Here is a 24,775-nt window from a genome sequence, read left to right on the forward strand (position 1 = left end):
AGAGACTGCCCTTCTTACCTCAGAGATAAATATCAACTTTTAAACATTTTTGATGCCTATTCTTTACCAAATGATCCTCTACAGATAGCATTTACTAGCTCTTTTTCTGGCATCTTCTAAAATTCCTTTTTTTTTTTTTTAAGATCATTTTCTTCTAATGTCCAATCATTCTAGGGAAATAAATTAAGCAATTTAATTGCATCAGACAAAATTCATTCCAAATGGCCTGAGGAAAGAACAAACTTGAAGGATTTAGACTTCACTTCCTGGTCAGTGAGGGATCTCTGTGAGAATGTGGCCTTCACACGGAACTTTCTCTATCCTACCATCTAAGGCTGCATATTTTCATAGCTCCTCTGCCACCATGAAGGAGGTCGTCCTTGTTTTGGTCATCTCCGTGTGGGCTGCCTTTGCAGTTGGTGAGTTACATATCCTTGCTCTGCTCACATTTTCTGTGGTATATCCAGGGTTACAGGAAAATCAGAGGTATCTGTGGAAGTGCTGTTCAGTTTTGTTTAATCCTAATCTCTTTCTTTTACACATGTACAAACTGAAATCCAGAGGAAGAAAGTATTCCCTCAATGTCATTGGTATCAAAGCTGGGAATCAAATCCAAACCTTCCAGACCCAGGACCACTGAACTTTCCAATACCTGATTACTATGGAAGCATTTAAACCAAAGGGCAGTCGTCACTCTGGAACATTCATTTCCAGAGTCTGTATATTTACATTTCTCAAACCCCAAAAGAATTTGATTAGGCTCTGTAGAAATAGAGTCAGATATTATTTTGGTCAATGGCTGGTTTTCGAGTAAACAGTTCATCCATAACTATGGGGAATCTCTGAGGGCCTCAGAGTAAACAGTATTCAGGCTTAACTGTGGGGAATCTCTGAGGGCCTCAATGTGGTACATTCTGATTGGGTCAGGGGCGAGGTACAAGTGGTGAAAGAATTCAACGAATGCAGAAAAAAAGACATCAAAGTTTATCAGATACACCTCAAGGAAGCATCAGGCAGGACAGTGAAGGAGAGACTGCCAGGAGGTGGTGGTGAGGGGCTATAGTTACAGGGCAGAATGAGGAGGTATGGGGATATACCCTCCCTTTTTTGGTAATTTTAGGAACTGTGTCTGGTTGTAATTGGTCACTTAGGGCCTATGGCTATTTCAGGTGGATTGCTTAATGAGCCTGTTTGTGTCAGTTTGGTGGTCAGTGGTCACTATGGGCCCTCTTGCCTTCTTCAGATTTCCATTGCTCAAGCCTGTTGCCTAAGAGTGGCCTCTACACTCCAATACACTCAACAGGTCCTTTTTCCATCTGGATTCTGAAACTCTCATTTACCTTCAATTTTTTACTTTTTATTGGTGCTTTCTCTCACTTAAAACATTTTTTTCAAGCCTCTCTCGTCTTTTTTTTTTTTTTTTAAGATTTTATTTATTTATTTATGAGAGATACAAAGAATGGCAGAGAAATAAGCAGAGGGAGAAGCAGGTTCCCTGAGGGGAGCCCAATGCAAGACTGGGTCCCAGGACCCTAAGATCATGACCTAGGCCAAAGGCAGACACTCAACCACTGAGCCACCCAGGTGCCTCCCAAGCCTCTCACATCTTAAGATGCTCTGTAACAAATTGAAAACTATTCTTCATGCCTCTCATATCTTATGGGGGAAAATATTTTTCTTTTTCTATTGAAGGAAAAGCTATTTCCTTCTATGCCAACACTTTTGACACCAAATATAAATATGTGGGTTTTCCACACCAAGCAATCCTCCCATTTTCTGTAGATACCAATTGAGTATTCCAAAATTTAATACAATTAGGACACCACTACCTGGCATTCATCTAAACACCACAGGTTAAGAGACTCAGTCCTACAAGATTGCCCCTAGTTCAGACAGCAGTCACAAGACTGGACCTCCAGTACTTCTAACTAGCTAGCTATAAGTCAGGAGTTCCCTTGACCTCCTCTTCAAGTTCATTAATTTGCTAGAATGGCTCACAAAACTCAGGATAGTGCTTTACTTATTATCACCAATTTATTATAAAGGACACAACTCAGAAACAGCCAAATGGAAGAGATGCAATGGGCAAGGTGTGTGGGAAGGGGCACAGAGCTTCCATGCCCTCTGGGTGGTCACCCTCCCAGCACCTCAGTGTGTTCAACCTGGATGGGATGCTCTCCAAACCTCTTGGTCTAGGATTTTTATGGAGGTTCCATTATGAAGGTGTCAACTGAGAAAAAGAGGGAAAACTGAAAAAGAACAAAGGCCTCCATCTGAGATCTCAGAATTGCAATTTGGCAAGCATGGTTTCCAGAGTGACCAGAAAAGTGTCCTGCTCACATGGGAACATAAAAGGTCATTGTGAGAAAGAAGGAGGGTAACTACTTGACATAGATACAGGCGAGAAAAGAAAAAAAAAAACTTAATTCAGTGCTAACTGGTTGAGCTGCCTTTGATTACTACCTAGTTGATTATTTTATAGGTGTTATCAAACAAACTTCCTCTGGGGATGCACTAGTTAACGTTTGTCTTCATAAAGGTAATATAAACAGTTTTATGGTCCAAGGACCAGTTTGTTCTGTTGGTTTTATTTTTTTTTATTTATTTATTTTTTTTTTAATTCTGTTGGTTTTATAAGCAACTATTTGCAATACAATGACCACTTCTGGCCCAGTTCAAGAGTTCAGGAATTAGAAAGAAAAGGAGAGCTTCAAAATGGAGTGTCTCATGTCTAGAAATTTTATATAATTCCACGAAGGCTCGACTGATTGAATCAATGGCCATTGGTGATTAATTCAATCTCCAGCCCTTCTTGTCTCCAAAGGTTGAGGGGTGGGGCTGAAGGTTCCAATTCTCTAATCATGTGGTTTGCTTCTCTAGCAACAAGCCCCATCTTCAAGAGCCACCTCATGAGGGATCCCTGGGTGGCGCAACGGTTTGGCGCCTGCCTTTGGCCCAGGGTGCGATCCTGGAGACCTGGGATCAAGTCCCACATTGGGCTCCCAGTGCATGGAGCCTGCTTCTCCCTCTGCCTGTGTCTCTGCCTCTCTCTCTGTGTGACTATCATAAATAAAAAATTAAAAAAAAAAAAGAGCCACCTCATGATCATAAACCCAGGTGTGGTGGAAAGGGGCTTATTATGAATAACAAAAGATACTCCTCTCCCCATCACTCAGGAAATTACAAGAGTTATTGGAGTTTTGTGCCAAGAATTGGAGACTGAGACCAAATATCTATTTCTTATTATATCACATCTCCTCTTTCCTATTACACTTAATCCTCTCTAAAGAAATCCAGATTTATTCTTATACTTTCTCATCTTTCACTTCATCTTCATTCCCACTGCTACTGAGAACACCACCCACTGGCATCAGCCCTCCTGCAGGCACACCATGTGACCTTCTGGCTAAGTGTTGGGCCGACCCTTTGTGGGGAACATACCATTATTCAACCAAGGTAGATCACTTCATCTTTCTTGAAAATCATTCTGTCCATTCCCTCCCATTTTTATGGCCTTATATTTTCCCTCTGTTTCTATCCTGCATACCCATTTCACCCATTGTTCAATTGATAAAACACTTCATACATCACGTAAATGCATGCCCTTCTCACAGAAATGACTCTTCCTTAGTGAAGGTTTTCATCATTGTTCCCTGAAAGAATGTTTATATTCTTCCTGTTTCCTTTGCCTTGACTTCCTTTAATCTGTCATCCATACTGCTTAAGAATTTGCCCTTTTTTAGCACAAATCTTATCTTAACTCTGCTATAATAAACACAAAAGCCTTTGTGATAATAACCTTACCATTATGCTGGGTTTCCTAATGAGAGAGTAGGCAGTTAGTGATACATGAGCAGGGAACCAGACTTTCTGACCAGTAAAAAGATAAAAATCAAGAAACCACCAACCATCCCCAGAACACAAACAGCTAGAAAAAGACTCCAGGGATACGCGTGCAGTCTTCCCTAAAACCGCTGCACTACAGTAACCTGTAGCTTCATTATTATTTACATTGCAGGCTTGACCTCCCCCCCCCCCCCTTGTGGAGGATTGCTGTCAGAACAGATCTGACAAGGACTATATAGGACCCAAAACTCCCCCTGCTGACTGGTAGGAGGAGTCCCTTAGGTGATTGGACACAACCTCTGTCAGAGTGCTCCCTAGTTGACCCCTAACCTATGCAAACATAAAAAAAGAAGAAAAACACCCCTAACTCTGGTGCAGTTGCGACATCTGGGTTCTCCTGCTCTAGTATTTTGACAGCGTATTTAACCATAACTGCCATTCTACTCTTGCTTACTTGCGAGTTTGACTCTGAATTCTCTCTAGGCTGAATTTAAGACTTGAGGTTGGTGCTGAGTTAGGGAAGGGACCCGCCTATGACATTAGCAGCCACTTATTTACATCCAATAACTACATACCATCTGCTGAGAGTGGGCCAGAAACTGGGCTAGACCCTGGATATATGGCAGGCATGGTCCCTGGTCCAGCAGTGGGACAGAAATGTGGCTGGAGAGACCCATCAAGTGCTAATGCATTAGTATCCAGAAATATATAAGGAACTCTTACAATGCAATAATAAAAAGACAAGGGCAGCCCCGGTGGCGCAGCGGTTTAGCGCCGCCTGCAGCCCAGGGCGTGATCCTGGAGACCCGGGATCCAGTCCCGCGTCAGGCTCTCTGTGTGATGCCTGCTTCTCCCTCTGCCTGAGTCTCTGCCTCTCTCTTTCTCTGTCTCTATGAATAAATAAATAAAATCTTTAAAAAAAATAATAAAAAGACAAATAAGCCAATTTTTTAAGTAGGCAAAGTAAAAAAAAAAAGCCAAAGTAACTGAACAGACATTTCTCCAAGATAATGGTTAATAAGTGCACGGAAGGATGTTCAACATCATTGGTCATTAGGGAATATTATTCAAAACCACAGTGAGATACCACTTCATACCCACTGTGCTGGCTATAATAAAAAAGGGAGAAAACAAAGGTTGGCAAGAATGTGAAAAATTAGAACCCTCGTACATTGCCCCTGGGAATGCAAAATGGCTCAGGTTCTTTGGAAAATGGTCTAGTAGTTTCTCAAAAGGTAACCATATGGGATCCCTGGGTGGCGCAGCGGTTTGGCGCCTGCCTTTGGCCCAGGGCGCGATCCTGGAGACCCGGGATCGAATCCCACATCAGGCTCCCGGTGCATGAGCCTGCTTCTCCCTCTGCCTGTGTCTCTGCCTCCCTCTCTCTCTCTGTGTGACTATCATAAATAAATAAAAATTAAAAAAAAAAAAAAAAAAAAAGGTAACCATATGACCCAGGAATTCCACACTTAGGCGTATACCCAAGAGAAATAAAAACACATGACCACACAAAGAATGTGTATAAATGTTCCTAGTAACCCTACCCATAATAGCCTAGAAGTGAAAACAGTTTAAATGTCTATGAATTGATTAATGAAGAAGTGAAATATGGTATATACATCCAATGGAATATGAAATTTAGCCATAAAAAAGAAGTACTGATGCATACTGTAACATGGATAAACCTTTCAAACATGGTGCTAAGTGAAAGATACAGAAGACTATGTATTGTATGATTCTATTTATATAAAGTGTCCAGAAAGGATGGAAAGTAGATTAGTGGTTATCTGGGATAGGGGAATGGAGGGGTTGTTGAGGGAAGAATGAAAAGTAACTGCTGATGGGTACAGGGTTTCTTTCTGGGGTGCTGAAAATGATCTAAAACTGTGGTAATCCTGCCCAACTCTGTGAATATACTAGAAACCACTGTACACTTCAAATGGGTGAATTCTCTGGTATGTGAATTATATCTTAATAAGGCTGCTATATGTAAACAGCTGATAATGTATCATACATATTATATATAATAATCATGTTATCAGGTAATTATATATAATAAAGTATTATATACATATACAGTTGATCCTTGAATAATGTGAGGCAAGGGTCACTCCCACATACAGTCAAATGTCTATGTATAACTTTTGGCTCCCCAAAACTTGACTACCAATAGCCTAATGTTGACTGGAAGCCTTACCAATAACATAAACAGTCGATTAATATAATATATATTTTGTATATGTATTATGTATTGTATTCTTTTTTTAAGATTTTATTTATTTATTTGAGAAAGAGCATGGGCAGTGGGGAGCAGAGGAAGAGGAACAAGCAGGCTCCCGGCTGAGCAGGGAGCCCCATGCGGGGCTTGATCCCCTGACCTGAGCCAAAGACAGATGTTTAACCAACTGAGCCAGCCAGGTGCCCCTATCTGTTATATTCTTAAAATAAAGTAAGCTAGAGAAAAGAAAATGTTATTAAGAAAATCATAAGGAAAATACATTTATAGTACAGTACTGTATTTATTGGGAAAAAATCCACACGTAAGTGGACCTGTACAGTTCACACGTGTTGTTCAAGAGTCAACTGTATATGAATAATTGCAAAGACAGCTTTGGATCAAGAATATATATGCCCTTGAAATCAATATAACATTGTATGTTAACTACACTACAATTTAAAAAAAGAAAGAAAATATATGGGGGCAGCTGGGTGGCTCTGCCTTTGGCTTAGGTCGTGGTCCCCGGGGGTCCCAGGATCGAGTCCCGCATCAGGCTCCCTCTGCCTATGTCTCTGCCACTCTGTGTCTCTCATGAATAAATAAATAAAATCTAAAAATGAAAGAAAGAAAAGAAAGAAAGAAAGAAAGAAAGAAAGAAAGAAAGAAAGAAAGAAAGAAAGAAAGAAAAAGAAAGAAAGAAAGAAAGAAAGAAAGAAAGAAAGAAAGAAAGAAAGAAAGAAAGGAAGGAAGGAAGGAAGGAAGGAAGGAAGGAAGGAAGGAAGGAAGGAAGGAAAAAAGGAAAGAAAAGAAAGAAAATATGTGGAAGCCTTAATGAAACTCAGCATCTTCTAAAGTATTTCCATCTAACTATTTCATGGTAATTTGTCATTTAGAGAGTGTTTTCTAAAAACAACTAAGAAGGATTATAGAAGTTGTTATTTACCTGTGGAAGGGCCGGGATTAAGATCTCCGTTTTTACATGAGGGACAGGGCAGAAGTTTCCCATTTCTTCACTTCTTTAGAGGGCAGCATGCATCACAGAGGAACCACAGCCCCTCCTGATGGGATGTGATGCTTTCTCTGTGCCAACCAGGGTTTCCCTCACCCTAGCTTTCCCCGCTAAGGTCAGAAGACAGAGGAGCAACTCTTGTGAATGTGTTTTTGTCTTCCAGATTTCCCTCTTCCTACAGGCGCAGGAGCTCACCTCCAAGAGACGAAGGTAAGCTCTACCTCCTTGGTTCCTAAGAACAAGAATGGGGAGCAAAGCCAGTTTCCTTGATAGCCCCAGATCTTTCTTTTGAGAGGTGGAGGCAGAGGGGGCTTGTATGGGAATAACACCACAATAAAAGTTGGGTCATCAGTTACATAGCACATTTCATATGTTCCTGAGCCCTCTTCCCATGCATTATCCCAATCAGCTCATACTCTCTTGTGGGATAGAAGCCGAGTTTTTTTTTTTTTTTTCTGAAGCTGAGTATTTTGAATCATTAAATGGGTGTTGAAGTCATGGCTCAAGTTCATATCTGTCCTATGCTGGCAGTGGACATTCTTTTAGTCAAGATATGCCAATATGTCCATCCTGCCTCCCACATACTAATGCTTCACAAATAGTCTCTCTGTCCCCTTCCTTCTACATCCCACCTCTGCTGTGACAAGCTTGATGCCACTGTTGTGTGAAACACCACATACAAGTCACTCAGTAATGTTCATAAGAAAAGTCTAACCATAAAGACATTCTCCTTTCTGTAATCTAACGATCGCATTTTGTGGTTGCTTGGGCAGAGATTTTCATCCTAATGAGTAACTTAGAGCTCAGACTGGGGAGTTCACAGCTCACATGTTAGGTGATGATATATATTATATTCATATTGTTGCATAAGTGCCAGGGGCCAAACACTGAAGCTGCTAAAGACTGTCCTCTGAATGCCTGATCTAGCATTCCTTCTTCAATTCCCCTACCCCACTACCAGTGACAATGGTCAGAGGATCTAGAGGAAGGCATCTTTAATCTGTGTCTCACCTTCAGGTGGAGTGCAGTGAGAATATAAATAAGTGCTGGATTTTCTCTTACATCAAGCCAAGTGAACCCATATGTGGCAGTGACCAGATGACTTACAGCAGTGAATGCCATCTCTGCTCCGAAATTCTGTAAGTCTTGATTTTTATTCTCCTTTCTCTCAGTCAGGGGGCTGAAGGTAGCCAAGATAGGAGTAACCTCCTCAGAATGCTTCCTCCTGGTTAGATCTTCCCTCCAGGGACTCCTCCACTATTTGCTCCTCCATTTCTTCCATCCCTCCCTATACTCCCAGAAGTGATGCCATTCACACAATTGCAGAACAGAAACCCACTGAGGGGAGAGTGTTCTTCCTGGCCTGGGCAAGTATTAGGTGGAAAGTTCTCAGTATCAAGTAGCCACAGCATTCAGATCACATAACCACAGATGAGGGTTACCCTCAGGCCAAAGAACAAAAGCCTGATGAGGAAGAGGAGGAAGGGACTGGGTGAAAAATCCTCCCAGCGGATGGCTTGTTGATCCTTGAATGGGTATTATTCTCTCAAGCAACTTTCTTTAGCTTCCAGCTTTCTTTTAGCTTTCATGCTTTAGCAATATGCTTAAATCTTTGGGCCCATTACATGTTAGAAGATTTAAGTGACACCCACGTGAAATGCCCAACCCTTCGTCTGAGAGGAACAGTGGGGCACAGAGCTTTTTATCAAGGAGGCTGCCTTACAGAGGTTGGAGGAGGGTTCCTCTGACATCTGCTTTCTCCTTTAAGGAGAAAAGCAATACCCTTGGGTAACTAAGATTTAGAGGTTAAGTCCAATATTTTAAGAGAGAGAAAAGCAAAGACATGAGAGTAGATAAAACTTTCTTTCTGTCCTTCCTCTGGTCTTCTCCTTAAAAGAAGAAATGATAATTCTGGTCACAATAAGAGATGTCAAGCTGGGCAAGATTGGATTTTCTTGAATGCCTTGCTGCATAAATACCAAAATTTACATTAGAACTCACAAATTTACACTAGAATTAAATAACTTTAGTGTCAGCCTCAATCACCCTTACAGACAGCTGACAATCAGAATGCACAGTCTGGGGAACTTAGAACATCAGACTCGGGATCCCTGGGTGGCTCAGCAGTTTAGCGCCTGCCTTTGGCCCAGGGCATGATCCTTGGGGTCCCAGGATTGAGTCCTGCTTCAGGCTCCCTGCACGGAGCCTGCTTCTCCCTCTGCCTGTGTCTCTGCCTCTCTCTCTGTGTCTCTCATGAATAAATAAAATCTTAAAAACAAAAAACAAAAAACATCAGACTCATAGAATGCTAAAACCAGGAGATCCTTGAGAGATAGCTTCCAAAGAACTCACATTGACCAAATTTTTGGAAATATTTTCTTAGTAGTTAATATAATGGAATTAAAAGATTTTAATGTATAATAACTTAGTTTGGATTGATACCACATTAATTACAAAAGTATTTTACAAGTTTTGTTCCTGGGGCACCTGGGTGGCTCAGTTGGTTAAGCATTTGCCTTGAGCTCAGATCATGATCCCAGGGTCCTTGGATGGAGTCCCATATTGAGCTCCCTACTCAGCAGGGAGTCTGTGTCTGCCCCTTCCCTCCCTCCACTCATTTTCTCTCTCAAATAAAATCTTTTAAAAAAATAATTTTTTTAAAAATAAAAACTTTGATCCTAATAGCTCCTATTCACCCTTCTTTGCATATTATTATCATGCAAATTATACCTTAATATATGTATGCCCAACAACATAGATTCATAATTATCACTTTATGTGGTTATCTCTTAGATAGGAAAAAATAATTACAGATAAAACACATTTATACTATTTTCCTATATAGTTAACTTTGTTGGTTCTCTTTGTTTCTTCATGTGGATTTGAGGTTCTGTCTGGTATCCTTTCACTTCAGCCTGAAGGACTGTCTGCAGTATTTTGAAGCAACACATTCCCTCATTTGGGTTGTTTCTTCATTTTAGCTGTTGTGAATATTTATGTAAAGGTATTCATTTGAGTACCTGTTCTCAATGTTTAGGGTATAAACCTTGGAGTGGAATTTTTCTGGGTCTTATAGTAATTATATATGTAACTTACTGAGAAACTACCAAATATTTTCCACAGGGACTGGACCATTTTACATTCTTGCCAGCAACATTAAGGGTTCCAATTTCTTTACTTTCTCCCCAACATTTTAAAATATCCATCCTTGTGGTTGTGAAATGGTATCTCATTATGGTTTTAATCTACTTTCCCTAATGACTAATGATGTAAGCATCTTTGCATGTACTTGGTGGCCATCTGTATACTTTCTCTGGAGACATGTCTGAGTCTTTTGCTCCTTTTTTTTTTTTTTACTGCATTATTTGTCTTTTTAGTTTTGAGCTGTAAAAGTTCTCTATATATTCTGAATTCTAGATATAATTTGCAAATATATTCTCCCATTCTGTAGATTGTCTCCCACTTTCCTGATAATGTACTTTAATGCACAAAGTTTTGAATTTTAATCAAGTCAATGTATCTTTTTTTTTCCCTGCTGCTACTGTTCTTGCTATTAGAGTCATACCTAAGGATCCACTGTAAAATCCAAGGCAGGAAAATTCACCCATACGTTTTCTTCTAAGAGTTTTATAGTTTTGGCTATTAAATTTAGGTTGTAGATCAATTTTTGAGCTAATTTTTGTTATGGTGTGAGGCAGAGGTCCAACTTCATTCTTTTGCATGTGATTATCTACTTGTCCCAGCACCATTTGTTGAAAAGACTATTCCTTCTCTCACTGAAAGGCCTTGGCACCCTTGTCAAAAATCAATTTGTCATAGATATTTGAATTTATCCCACATTCTCAGTTTCATTCCATTGTTCTATATGTCTATCCTAATTCCAATGCCACATAGTTACTATATCTTAGTAGTAAATTTTTGAAATTGGGATTTGGAGGTCCTCCAACTTTTTTTTTCAATGGTTCTGGCCACTCAGGACCTTTTGCAACTCCATATGAATTTGAAAGACAACTTTTCTGTTTCTGAAAAAAAAAAAAAAAAAAAAGCCATTGGTATTTTGATAGGGATTACATAGACTCTGTAGATTGCTTTGAGTAGTATGGACATTTCAACAATACTGTCTTCCAATCCATGAGCATGGGAGAGCTTTCTATTTATCAAGACTTCATTAATTTCTTTCAGAAATGTTTTGTAGTTTTCAATGTACGAGTCTTTCACTTCCTGAGCTAAATTTATTCAGAGGTATTTTATTTTTTGGATGCTATTGTAAAGTGAATTGTCATTGTTTTTTAAGTAGGCTCCATGCCCAACGTGGGGCTTGAACTCACGACCTCAGGATCGAGAGTTGCATTCTCTACCAACTGAGCCAAACGGATACCACTATAAATGGAATTGTCCTATTAGGGGGTGGGAGTGAATGGGTGACAGGCACTGGGGGTTATTCTGTATGTTAGTAAATTGAACACCAATAAAAAATAAATAAAAAAAAAAAAGGAATTGTCCTATTAATTTTATTTTCAGATTGTTCACTGCTGCTAAATAGAAACACAACTGATTTTCATGTTGTGTTTCATGTTTTCACTGTACCCTGAAACAGTGAATTAACTAGCTTTAGTAGCTTTTATATGAATTCTTTGGGATTTTCTATATGTAGAATTATGTCACCTTCAAATAGTTTTACTTCTTCCTTTCCAATTTGGATCTCTCTCCCCACTCCAGTTTTATTGAGGTAAAATTAACAAATGAAATTTTGGATGCCTTTCTTATTCTTGCTCTGGCTAGAACTTTTAGCATAACGTTGAATATTAGTGGTGAAAGTGGGTATCCTTGTCTTGTTCCTAATCTTAGAAATTTTAGTCTTTCACCACTGAATATGATATTTGCTATGGGTTTTTCATAAATGTTCTTTATCATGTCGAGGAAGTTCCCTTCTATCCCTTGTTTTCTGAGAGTTTTTATTATGAAAAGGTGTCAAATGAGGGTTGGGTTTTTTTTTTTAATGTCAATTGAGATTAACATGTACTTTTTACCTCCTTCATTCAATTAATGTGATGGTATTGCATTGGTTGATATTTTGGGGTTGAACCACCCTGAGTTCTTGGGATAAATCCTGCTTGGTCATAGTGTATAAATCTTTTAATATGCTGTTGGATTCAGTTTGCTATAACTTAGTTGAGAATTTTTACATCTATATTCATAAGGTATATTGGTCTATTGTTTCATGTGCATGTGTGTGTGATGTCTTTGTCTTTCCTATCATGGTAATTCTAGCTTTACAGAATGATTAGAAAGTGTTTTTTCCTCTTCTATTATTTGGAAGAGTTTGAAAAGCATTGGTATGCACTCTTTAATGTTTGGTAGTATTCTAATGAAGATACCAGGTCAAACTTTTATTAAGAGGTTTTTTATTACTGATTCAATTTCTTTACTTGATATGTCTGTTGAGATTTCCTCTTTCTTCTTGAGAGAGTGTAGGTAATTTGTGTATTTCTAGGAATTTGCCCATTTTAGCTAGGTTATCTAATTGTTCACATACAACTGTTCATAGTATTCCTAATCATTTTTTTATTTCCATAAGGTCATAGTAATGCCTCATCTTTCATAAAATTTATACTGTCATTTTATTGTATTATTTAATTGTATTATATGTACTCTGCATTTCTACTTAAATATTCAAGATTATTTTTAAATTTTTTATATTCTATAAAATACATAATTTCATATATCCAATATCTTTGACAAATAAAGATCTATAACAATAGGTATTTTAAAATATTTGTTATGTAAGAACTCACCATATGGGGATCCCTGGGTGGCTCAGTGGTTTAGCACCTGCCTTTGGCCCAGGGTGTGATCCTGGAGTTCCAGGATCGAGTTCCAGGATTCCCAGGATTGAGTCCCGCATCAGGCTCCCTGCATGGAGTCTGCTTCTCCCTCTGCCTATGTCTGCCTCTCTTTCTCAATCTGTGTCTCTCATGAATAAATAAATAAAATCTTGAAGAAAAAAAAAAGAACTCACCATACATAAGCAGAGTGTTTCCTTCTCAAATTTAATTAAAGATTATCAAGTGAAATTTATTTTTTTATAAAGATTTTATTTACTCATTTGAGAGAGAAAGAGCGAGCACAAGCAGGAAGAGAGGTAAAGGGAGAGGAAAGGGGAGAAGCAGACTCCCACCAAGCTGGGAACCCGATGTGGGGCTCAATCCCAGGACCTGGAGATCATGAACTGAGCCAAAGGCAGATGCTTAGCCATCTGGGCCACCCAGGCACCCCTATCAAGTGAAATTTAGTTATAATTTATAATACGCCTTAAAAGAAAAATAATCATTTCAAAATATAATTTCTTTCAGATACAAAGGGCTTAATATAACTAAACTGTATGATGGACCATGTGTAAGTAAAGTCACTTTCATTTTTCATTTTTAGGAGTAAACCAGATATACTGATGTTATAGAGTTTTAAATGCTTTGTTATAAAAAATTTCTAGTTTATAAATTTATAAACTAGATACAATAAAATATCATATGTCTATCATATCAAACCAATGAAGTATAAAGTGTCTGCCACATTTCCTTCATTTCTTTTTTCTTTTCCTAAGTATATTAACACATGTCTTGCACATCATGTCATATTACTAAGAAGTGTGGACATTTCCTTACATGCCCACAATGCTGTTATCACATCTAATTAGTTCCCTGTCATCTTCTAGTACGTATTTCACGTTTAAATGGAGGAACCTCCATTCTGTTTTCCACAGGGACCGAACCAGTTTGGATTCCCACCAACAGTGCACAAGGGTTCCTATTTGAATCCTTGCCACACTTGTTGTTTCTTGAGTTTTTTATGTTAGCCATTCCAACAGGTGTGAGGTGATATTTCACTGTAGTTTTGGTTTGCATTTCCCTGATGATGAGTGATGTTGAGCATCTTCCCATATGTCTGTTGGCCATGAGATTAAATACTAAATGTTGACCATACACAAAAATACTTTCCGAGAAATATTCAGAATAATGTTTGATCAAGTATCTGGGCACCATGGCCCAGCTAAGTTGACACATAAAATCAATCATCACAAAGCCTGTCTGTGAGGCACTGGTTGGAAAACAGCTGTTCTCCAATACAGAGCACCTGCCCCAGGGACCATTATGTGTATAAGTAATGAACTTTTTATTTTGTTCAAGTCTTTTCATGTTTGTCTGTTTACTAAATGGCACTCGAGCCTGCCTAAGACAAAAATGAAGGCACTATAATCATCAATCCGAAGGCAGGCTTAATCACAAACTATTAACACTATTAAAGGGATCCTGCAATTGTGCTGGATGCAAGATCAGTCAACAATAACACATCACTCAAAATAGAAACAAAAGCTATGAAATATCTGAAAATTAACTATATAAGAATAAAAATACTCGGGACTTCCAAAGAAAAAAACTTTAAAACTCAGACAAAGGATATTTGAAATCATATGAATAACAGAGAGGCAGTCCATACTCCTAGGTTATAACTTAAGTAATATGATTTGGTTTTTTCTAAACTATTCTAAAAATTCATTTCATTCCCAGTCAATATTTTGTTGGACTAAAAAAATATATATATATATTTTGTTGGACTGATGATGTCTGATAAGTAAAGGACATTATGGTAAGTTAGTAAACAGCTGACAGAACTGGAGGATATTTGCCATTCCCAAAAACAACAATAAGTTAATATTGAGAATGTGTATGCAAATAAGCAGCAAGAAAATATAAGGTAAACCAACAGGAAAACAGGCAAAGGCTATGGTTTTATACAAGAAAGATAAAGACTAATTAGCATAAGAAAGATGTTCAAAACCTCATGAGTAACCAAACAAGTTCAAACTGAAACAAGAGAACAATTTGTACTTGTTATATTAGCAAACATCAGAAAGCTGGGTCATGTCCAATGCTATAGCTTCATAACATGTGTTAACAGAGAAGACTGTTATAGCCACTCTTGAGGACTAATCTACCACTTCTTAGGCAAAGTAAGAAATTAGATACATGCATATCTCCTGGGACAGCATTTCCAAACCTAGGAAATCACAAAGCAATTCTCTCGTAACTTTGTAAAGTGACATACATGTTTACTGCAGTGTCATTCATGGTGGCAAGTGGCAGGTTTCGGGGGCAGCCTGGGTGAGACTAGTCCAGAAATCAACTAGTAAACTGTGGAAGGTGTCCTCATGGAGTTCCATGCAGCTCTCAGAATAAATCAGATGTACATTCAGCAGCATGAGTAGGTCTCAAAATACTGCACTGAGAGAAAAAGCAAGAGACAGAATAATTCAAGTAACTCAATACCATTACGTAAATTAAAAATAAACACAAACAATACATAGTTTATATAAACACATAAGCAAAAAAGAGACGCTAAGCTCATTAAAATGGGTGGCTATAGTGTGAGAAAGGGAATGAATGAATGAATGAATGAATGAACAATGGCCCCTCCCGAAGCCCTTTACCAAAGCACAATGGACATGGTTTCCAACAAGACTGCAAAGAAAATAACAATAACCTTAGGGGCAGCCTGGGTGGCTCAGTGGTTTAGCCCTGCCTTCGGCCCAGGGTGTGGTCCTGGAGACTGGGGATTGAGTCCCACGTCGGGCTCCCTGCATGGAATGGAGCCTGCTTTGCCCTCTGCCTATGTCTGTGTCTCTCTCTCTGTGTCTCTCAGGAATAAATAAGTGAAATCTTAAAAAAACAAAAAACACAATATCCTTGATGGGAGGCCTCTCTGTGTCTCTCATGAATAAATAAGTAAAATCTTAAAAAAACAAAAAACACAATATCCTTGATGGGAGGACTAACAATTATCACTGATTGACTGCCAATCAATACACTGATTAAGGTATGTGTACCTTGCACTGTGCCACATGCTTTGCCTGTATCTCCTCTGCCATGTTTCTACAGCCCCCACCATGAGGAAGGTGTTGCTATTAGCTACATTTCATACTGAAAGATGGAGAGGTCTACAGAGGGATGTGACTTGCCCAAGACCACACAGCTAGGAGCAGGCAGGGCTGAGTCTTGGACCTGGCTGGTCAGCCTTCAGACCGTTCTTTATCACCTCTTTCTATGCTGCCCATGGCACCTCATATGCCTCTGACCAGACTCTGTTTTACACCAACTTCAGTGCCTCTATCCTCCACCTTTTCTGCCTCATGGTTCTCCTGGGGTTCAAAGACTCACATAGGCATCTGCATTTTTAGCTCTCCTCTTCTCTTCCCAAGTCCACTCTGTGCTCTTGTTCTTCACTGAAATTAGAACGTCTCTAGTTTGCCTTCTCATTCATAGAATAATTGTTTAGCATTCCTCCAGCAGGACTATGGGTGTGGTTATCAATGTGGTGGGTTTTCTCTGAATTTTCCCAAATTTGATTTCTCTAAGCAGATACTTCCCTTGCAGGAAAACTCCTGAATTTACCATGAAGAATTATAGATCTTGCTGAATCCCCAGATGATTAAGGGAAACATAATGGTTGTCACTTCAAGTATCATTCTGTGGAGGAGAATGCTGATGCTGGAAGAAACCAATGGTTAGATGATCAAACTCCTTGAGATTTGCTTCTTCAATAAATGATTCTCAGTAGAAATTCTGGCTGGCAAACATTTCTCTTGGTTATTAAGAATCTCTTAAAAATATCAACTATTCTGTGTTCTCATCCCAAAACTACATGACTTATGCCACAGATTCCATCTGTTCTCATACAGATTGTGAGCAAATGACCCCAGAAATCTAAACAAGACAATGGGTGCCTTAAGAGCAGCTATATTTACAACCTGAGGGCTCTGGTCATTATTGAGATGAATATGTGTCATGTGAGTAACACGGTTTTCAATATACCAGGATCTGATTTGAGTAATTTCAATCAGACCATAAAAGAGAGAATTTTATCCAAAGAAAATGTGTTAAGCACATTACTTGAAGTAATGCCTGGCCACGGTAAGGTTTCCAAATAGTTTACAAGCACTAACTTATTTAAGCCTCACTACAAACTCAAGAAGTACATCCTCAGTTTATAGACAAAGGGATGGAGGCTTAGAAAGTTGCACACATGGGACACCTGGGTGGCTCAGCGATTGAGCATCTGCCTTCAGGTCATGATCCTGGGATCCTGGGATCAAGTCTTGCATTCAGGCTCTCTGTGGGGAGCCTGCTTCTCCCTCTGCCTATGTCTCTGCCTCTCTCTGTGTGTCTCTCATGAATAAACATACTTATGGTCCTAGGGAAACACATATAGACACATGCACACATTAAACTGAGAAAGGATGAGGAAATACATGCCTGTGTTAATATGTTTATTTCTTAACATGCTTTAATGCTTTTCTTCTTTCCCAAAATTATAAGCTGCAGACTAATGACACCATGTAGGATTTAGGACTAAGAACATTTACTCAACACAATCTAGAAGTTATAGTCATTTAATCCAATTTCTCCTCAATTCTTAGGATAAAGCATAAAAAGAATAAAAAGAATAGAATGAGATTGTTATCAGAAGTTCTGAAATGAACCCCAGGCAACACCCAGTAAGAAAGAAAAGCCTCCCAAACTCAGAAATTCTGATGTGAAACTAGAATTAGGAACTATGTGACTCAATTATCTTCTTGAGGTCCCATGCAACAAGAGATCCTACAGTTCTAAGGAGAAAACTGTTTATATATGATGGCACTGGTTGGTCAGTGTGAATATGTCCTTTCCTCAGATATAAGAGATCTGAAAATGTCTATAGAAATAAAAGAAGTGGACAGAGATTTAATATGAGGATGAAATTTTTTTTTTAAGATTTTATTTATTTATTCATGAGAGACACAGAAAGAGAGAAAGGCAGAGCCATAGGCAGAGGGAGAAGCAGGCTCCATGCAGGAGCCCGACATTGGACTCGATCCCGGGTCTCCAGGATTATGCCCTGGGCTGAAGGCAGTGCTAAACCACTGAGCCACCCAGGCTGCCCAAGGATGAAATTTTTTAAGGGGCAAAGAGGAGATGAGATTAAGGGGCAAAGTAGAAATCTCCACTGAACTCATGCTAGTGGGCTTGAATCTGTTCCTACATGACCTGCGTACACGCATAAAATGACATTTGTAAGACGATAATACCACAAAGGAGGAGGTGGGCAGAGTATTATATAGAAACAGAGTTTTGTACAAGATTAAAATTAAGTTGGAATTAATATGAACTAGAGAGGGATGCCTGGGTGGCTCAGCGGTTGAGCATCTGCCTTTGGTTCAGGTAGTGATGGTGGTCTCGGGATCAAGTCTCACATTGGGCTCCCTGTAAGGAGCCTGTTTCTCCCTCTGCCTGTGTCTCTGCCTCTCTCTCTCTTTCTGTGTCTCTCATGAATAAATAAATAAAACTTAAAAAAAAAAAGGAATTAACATGAACTAGATTGTTATATGTTGTTAATTATAATCCCCAGGGTGATCACTAAGGAAATAACTAAAACATATAGTCAAAGAGGGGTGCCTAGGTAGCCCGGTCAGTTGAGCATCCAACTCTTGATTTCAGCTCAGGTCATGATCTCAAGGTCATGGGATTAAGCCCCATGTTGGGCTCCATGCTGAGTGTGGATCTGGCTTTTGAGATTTTCTCCTTCTGCCCCTCCTACTCGCACATGCTCTCTCTAAATAAATAAATAAGACAAGGGAATTAAAATAGTACTCTGAAAAATATTTAACATACAAGAAAAGGCAACAATGGTGGAACAGAAGAACAAAAAAGACGTAAGACAAATAGAAAACAAATTGCAGGGGATCCCTGGGTGGCTCGGCGGTTTAGCGCCTGCCTTCGGCCCAGAGCATAATCCTGGACTCCCAAGATCAAGTCCCGCATCAGCCTCCCTGCATGGAGTCTGCTTCTCCCTCTGACTGTGTCTCTGCCTCTCTCTCTCTCTCTCTCTCTCTGTGTCTCTCATGAATAAATAAATACAATTTTTAAAAATAAATAAATAAATAATAAAAATAAAAATATGTTAGGGAAGAACTTTAAAAAAAAAAAGAGGGATCCCTGGATGGCGCAGCGGTTTAGCGCCTGCCTTTGGCCTAGGGCGTGACCCTGGAGACCCAGGATCGAATCCCACATCGGGCTCCCGGTGCATGGAGCCTGCTTCTCCCTCTGCCTATGTCTCTGCCTCTCTCTCTCTCTCTGTGTGACTATCATAAATAAATAAAAATTAAAAAAAAAAAAAAAGAAAACAAATTGCAAAATGACCAGAGGACAATTCTACTTTATCCACAACTACAGAAATGGATTACACATTAAAACCAAAAGCAGAAATTGACAGAATGAATAAAAACATGACCCAATTAGATGCCATCTATAAGAGACACATTTTGAATTCTAAGACACAAATGGACTGAAAATAAAAGGATGAAAAAAGGGCAGCCCAGGTGGCTCAGTGGTTTCACGCTGCCTTTGGCCCAGGGCATGATCCTGGGGACCCAGGATCGAGTCCTACATCGGGTTCCCTGCATGGAGCCTGCTTCTCCCTCTGCCTGTGTCTCTGCCTGCCTCTCTCTCTCTCTCTCATGAATAAATAAAATCTTTAAAAAAAAAAAAAAAAAGGATTAAAAAAAATCACGTAAATAGCAACAAAAAGAAACCTAAAGCGGCTATACTGATATCAAAAGTAGAATTTAGACAAAAATTATTACTAGAGATAGAGGATAGTTTATATTGATCAAAGAGTCAATCCAGCAAGAAGACATATAAACATTTTTTGCAGCTAAAAATAGAGCCTCAAAATACATGAGGCAAATTAAAGAGATAGACAATTCCACAATAATAGCTGGAGGTTTCAACATCCCATTTTCAATCCTGGATAGAGCAACTAAGCAGAAGATTCAAAGTAAACAGAAGGCTGGAATTATCAAATCTCCACAAACATCACAGATCTAAGTATCTATAGAACATTCCATTCAACAACAGAATTACATATATTCCTCAAATGCATGTAAAATATTCTCCAGGACAGACCATATCCTGGACCATTAAAAATGTTCAATACGGGAAGCCCTGGCGGCACAGCAGTTTAGCGCTGCCTGCAGCCCAGGATGTGATCCTGGGGACCCAGGATCAAGTCCCACGTCGGGCTCCTTGCATGGAGCCTGCTTCTCCCTCTGCCTGTGTCTCTGCCTGTGTGTGTGTGCGTCTCTCATGAATAAATAAATAAATAAATCTTAAAAAAAACCGTTCAATACATTTAAAAGGACTGAAATCATCCCACGTATTTTCTTTGACCACAACGGACTAAAATTAGAAACCAATAGCAGAAGGAAATAGCTAAGACAGACCTAACACAACTATTGACAAATACCTAGCAAACCTATGTATATACTTTACTTTCAAGACAGTAATCTCACTCCTAGGAATCTAGGACTCTGAAGACACACCTCTATACAAAAGTATGTAAGTGCAAGGTTATTCACTATAGCATTGCTATTGCAAATAACTGAGAACCCTCTAAATGTCCATGTATAAAAAAAATAAAAAAATAAAAAATAATAAATGTCCATGTATATGGGAATGGTTACATACACAATAAAGAACAATGCAGCTGTAAAAGAAAGAAAGAAAGAAAGAAAGAAAGAAAGAAAGAAAGAAAGAAAGAAAGAAAGAAAGAGAAAGAAAGAAAGAAAGAAAGAAAGAAAGAAAGAAAGAAAGAAAGAAAGAAAGAAAAAAAAAAAAAAAAAAAAAGGTAGAAAGGTCTCTATGAGCTGATACAGAGTGTTTTCCAGGGCATTCTGAAAGTGGAGAAGGCAAAACGCCCAGGAGTGTAATGTAACATTTGTGTAACAAAGAAGAGGATACGATAAACTACACCTGTATCTGCTCATTTATACAAAGGGAACATAAGGTAAACCAGAAACAAAAAAGAATGGTTACCTGTAGGGAGTACTTGGGGAAATGATGGAAAGAAATGGGTAATGGGAACAAGATAGTAAGAATGAGGGAGGAGCAGCACTTCTCTGGGCATTTTTGTACAGTTCCCTTAAAATCAGAGTTGTTTCACATACACAAAAATAAACAATTAAAATCAGCCAGGATGTGGAGGACTCAAAATGGAATATAAACACTAAGGATGGGCAGCCCAGGTGGCTCAGGGGTTTAGTGCGGCCTTCAGTCCAGGGTGTGATCCTAGAGACCCGGAATCCAGTCCCACGTCAGGCTCCCTGCATGGAGCCTGCTTCTCGCTCTGCCTGTGTCTCTGCCTCTCTCTGTCTCTGTGTCTCTCATGAATAAATAAATAAAATCTTTAAAAAAAAAAAAAAAAGAAATTTTGAAATAAACATATTTTGATACTTTTTTTTAAGATTTATTTTATTTTAGGTTTCAGCAGTATTCCAACTTAAAGCAAATTATACCTAAGTATAATGAATATACAGAAGTCACATAAGCATAAGCAAGATAAAGCACCTCCTCGGTCCTGTTAGCAAATGTTTTCTATTACTACTGTCTGTTGCCCTTCGTCTCTTTTGTATGGGCACCCTAGTGGTGGAGGTAAAGGTTGGGAATGAGACAAAAGGGAGAAGGGACTCCGAGCATGGAATTTTTTTTTTCCCCTTCTGTCCTCTCCATGGGAGATTTGTGGCTGTTTCTTGAAGTTTGGTTCATGTTGGAACACTGGATCCTGGGAATCCCATCCAGGTCAGGGCCTGGAATTTGGGGAAATAGCTGGTTTTTTTTTTTTTTCTTTTTAATAGCTGGTTTCATATAGGGTTCCTGTCTTTTGTTCAACTAGATTGTTAGCTGGTTTCTGGGCTTCTCCTGGAGTCCCAATGATTATGCTAGGGAAATTGGGGGAATGGTAATGCTGGCTATGGCTCTTATCTCCTGGGGTTGATAGCCATTGTATTACCAAGGTTTCTTCTGCTGTGTCCTAGGGCAAGGGCTTTACTGAGCCATCCATCTGTGCCTGAGAGCTCTACCAGGAAGGACAATTCTCTTCCATCATGGCTCTAGTATGACCTGCTGAGTCTACTGTGTTGGGACAGAGAGGTATGGTCACAATGACTGACTTTCATTGCCTGTCTTTAGAGATTTGAAGGCTTATTCAGGCTTGCTGCTGGTCTACCACATCTTTTATTTAGGGAAGTGTTTCTGGCTTTTTTTCTCCTGGCTCTTTAGAAGTCCTATTGTTTCATGTTCTGTGTCTGGTGGATTAATTTGCTGGCATTCACTATGTCCTCTGACCTATGCACTTTGAGTTGCTGCAATTCCCCTGTCTATGGTCCACAGTAGAGTGAAGTACTGGCTTGTCATTTGTGGAGTTGGGGTTGGGGTTCTGGGGTTCCAGGGTTCTGGAGGTTAGCAGTATGGGTGAGGGTTTAGAGGTTAGAATCCATGGGTCAGGATTTAAGGATTAAATGTTGAGATTAGGGCAGGATTACCAGGTTAGAAGATAAATGTCAGGATCTCAGGATCTAGAAACCAGGTCTAAGGTTAAAGGGTTAGAAGTTTAGAGACTAGGGCTTGGGCTAGGGTTAGAAAGTTAAGGTTAAAGTGGTGATTAGGGAACTAGGGTGGGTTAGATGTTAGAGCTGTGGCAAAAGTCTAAGGTCTAGCACTTCAGTTTAAGGATCAAGGGCCAGGGCAGCCCCGGTGGTGCAGCCCAGGGCGTGATCCTGGAGACCCTGGGTCGAGTCCCATGTCAGGCTCTCTCTGCATGGAGCCTGCCTCTCATTCTCTGTGTTTCTATGAATAAAATCTTAAAAAAAAAAAAAAAGGATCAAGGGCCAGAGTTAGGTCAGTGTCAGAAGAGAATGAGTCAGGATCAGAAAAGGTAGGCTAGGTTACAAGTTAAGAGTTAGATCACCATCAGTGGTGGGGTTAGGGGCCAAGGTATAGGATTTAGAATAAGAGGCTCGATAGTAGGGGTTAAAATTTGTTAGGGTTAAGGAAACAGAGCAAGGGTAACTTCCTCTTTTTCCTTGCTGTGGACAGATTCTCCAGGAAGACAGAAGGCATCAGGTTCTATGGTTACGTACGCCCTAAATCCCAGGGGATACATGTCAAGGTTTCACACTAACTATTCCATTGCACACCCCATTTGACCATGGAAACACTGGGTTGAGGTTCAAGGGATGAGTAGGAGAGAGGCCAATCTCCTTCTGCAGGTACTTCCCCATATTTGAAAGTCAGACTCTGGAATCCCCTTCACTTGGTTCAGGGGAATACACACACACACACACTCTCAAGTACCCACACATGCAGGGAGGAGGCAAGTGGAGCTGGAGAGCTGTTAGCTAGATTTTCCTCTTTTTTCCTTAAGATTTTATTTATTCATGAGAGACAGAGAGAGAGAGAGAGAGAGAGAGAGGCAGAGACACAGGCAGAGGGAGAAGCAGGCTCCCCCACGTGGGACTCAATCCTGGGTCTCCAGGGTCAGGCCCTGGGCTGAAGGCAGCGCTAAACCACTGAGCCACCTGGGCTGCCCAGATTTTCCTCTCTTTAATAAAGCCAGAAGAAAAGGTAGGCTAGAGCAACAAAGATAGGTACAGGTACTGAGGAAAAACAGAGAAGGTTAATAGAAAGAGAATGCTGGGAGAGGGTGTTGCTTTAGATCATGAAATCTGGCCAGGCCTGAGGAGGTGACTCAGTGTGGAGTGACTGGAGCAAATATTGGGTAGAAGGGGTTTTAGGTAGAGGGAATAGCTCCTGTGAAGGCCTTGAGGTGGGAACAAGATGGTGGAATGGTAGGAGTGAGGGAAGAGTGGTTCGGGAAGAACAGAGGTCAGCAAAGGCCAAGTCACATGGTGCTTTAAGGGCCATGGTGAGGAGTTTGGCTTTTGTTCTTAGTAAAGCAGCAAAACATGGCAGTGCTTCAGGCAGTAGAGTGATGTGACCTGCTTTATGCATTAAAAAGATCAATATGGGGACACCTGGCTGTTAGTGGAACGTGCAACTCTTGATCTCAGGGTGGAGTCTGAGCCCCTGATGGGTGTAGAGATTACTTTTAAATATATATATATATTATATATTTCAAATATTTTATTTATTTATTCATGAGAGAGACATAGGCAGAGAGAGAAGCAGGCTCCCTGTGGTGAGCCTCATGTGGGACTTGATCCCAGGAACCCGGGGTCACAACCTGAGCTGAAGGCAGATGCTCAACCACTGAGCAACCCAGGCATCCCAATATATATTTATTTTAAAAAGTAAAATTAAAATAAAAAGATCAGTCTAATGGTTGTATGAAAAACAAGCCACAGAAGGCTTGAAGAGATGACAGTACATGAAGAGATGAGGCTGACTCAGGCTAGATGGCCAGAGGTGATCCAATTTAGGGTACAGCTGAAGGTTAAATGGACAGAGGTTTGCTGAAGGATCGTTGAGCGCAATCTTGCAAAAAATGAAACCAAGAATCATGCCTGAGTTTTTGGAAAACTGGGTAGCTAATGGCAGAAGTGGAGCTCAGGAGATTAAAAGTTCTTTATAACATCTACAGCAAAAGAAAAAAATACACACTTCATCTAAAAAGCAAGTGTGAAGGTATTTAAATGTATTTTTTTTAATGGAAAATATTTGTTTTAGCAGTTGTGAGCAGAGATGGTGATTCAAAGTTAGAAACTTCTGGGATCCCTGGGTGGCGCAGCGGTTTGGCGCCTGCCTTTGGCCCAGGGCGCGATCCTGGAGACCCGGGATCGAATCCCACGTCGGGCTCCCGGTGCATGGAGCCTGCTT

The 24,775-nt window shown here is 39.8% G+C and overlaps 1 protein-coding gene and 1 long non-coding RNA gene across 10 annotated transcripts in view; one reads left to right on the top strand and one right to left on the bottom strand.

Moving 5' to 3' along the window:
* LOC144290132 (uncharacterized) overlaps positions 1-24,775 on the bottom strand; it is a 38,483-nt gene that overhangs the window by 6,935 nt on the left and 6,773 nt on the right. For 3 of the 8 annotated variants that reach the window (XR_013357955.1, XR_013357956.1, XR_013357957.1), the window contains exons 3-4: positions 16,286-16,615; positions 15,177-15,352 (exon numbers count right to left, since the gene is read on the bottom strand). This is a non-coding gene — a long non-coding RNA (uncharacterized LOC144290132). Of the gene's footprint in view, positions 1-10,381; positions 11,096-14,838; positions 15,353-15,611; positions 15,788-16,285; positions 16,616-24,775 lie in introns of those variants that run through there. The other 5 variants (XR_013357954.1, XR_013357951.1, XR_013357952.1 and 2 more) reach the window with 4 other exon arrangements.
* On the top strand, positions 227-16,688 carry SPINK8 (serine peptidase inhibitor Kazal type 8 (putative)). Of its 2 annotated transcripts, XM_077859036.1 has the most exons (5): positions 227-419; positions 7,237-7,283; positions 8,091-8,212; positions 13,427-13,469; positions 16,502-16,688. In XM_077859036.1, the coding sequence occupies exons 1-5, from the start codon at positions 293-295 to the stop codon at positions 16,511-16,513; spliced, it is 351 nt and encodes a 116-aa protein (XP_077715162.1). In that variant the 5' UTR covers positions 227-292; the 3' UTR covers positions 16,514-16,688. The 2 variants fall into 2 exon arrangements, 1 of the variants encoding a protein (XP_077715162.1); XR_013357950.1 differs by lacking the exon at positions 13,427-13,469 and having other exon boundaries at positions 231-419.

The sequence above is a fragment of the Canis aureus genome, chromosome 19, assembly GCF_053574225.1.
Source record: "Canis aureus isolate CA01 chromosome 19, VMU_Caureus_v.1.0, whole genome shotgun sequence".
Taxonomy (NCBI): domain Eukaryota; kingdom Metazoa; phylum Chordata; class Mammalia; order Carnivora; family Canidae; genus Canis; species Canis aureus.

Bases quoted from the DNA above. Each gene is read 5' to 3' on its own strand.
- SPINK8 (XM_077859036.1), top strand. From the start codon at position 293: ATGTGGCCTTCACACGGAACTTTCTCTATCCTACCATCTAAGGCTGCA. The intron at 7,284-8,090 runs GTAAGCTCTACC...TCTCACCTTCAG, and splicing joins CTCACCTCCAAGAGACGAAG to GTGGAGTGCAGTGAGAATAT. The intron at 8,213-13,426 runs GTAAGTCTTGAT...AATTTCTTTCAG, and splicing joins CATCTCTGCTCCGAAATTCT to ATACAAAGGGCTTAATATAA.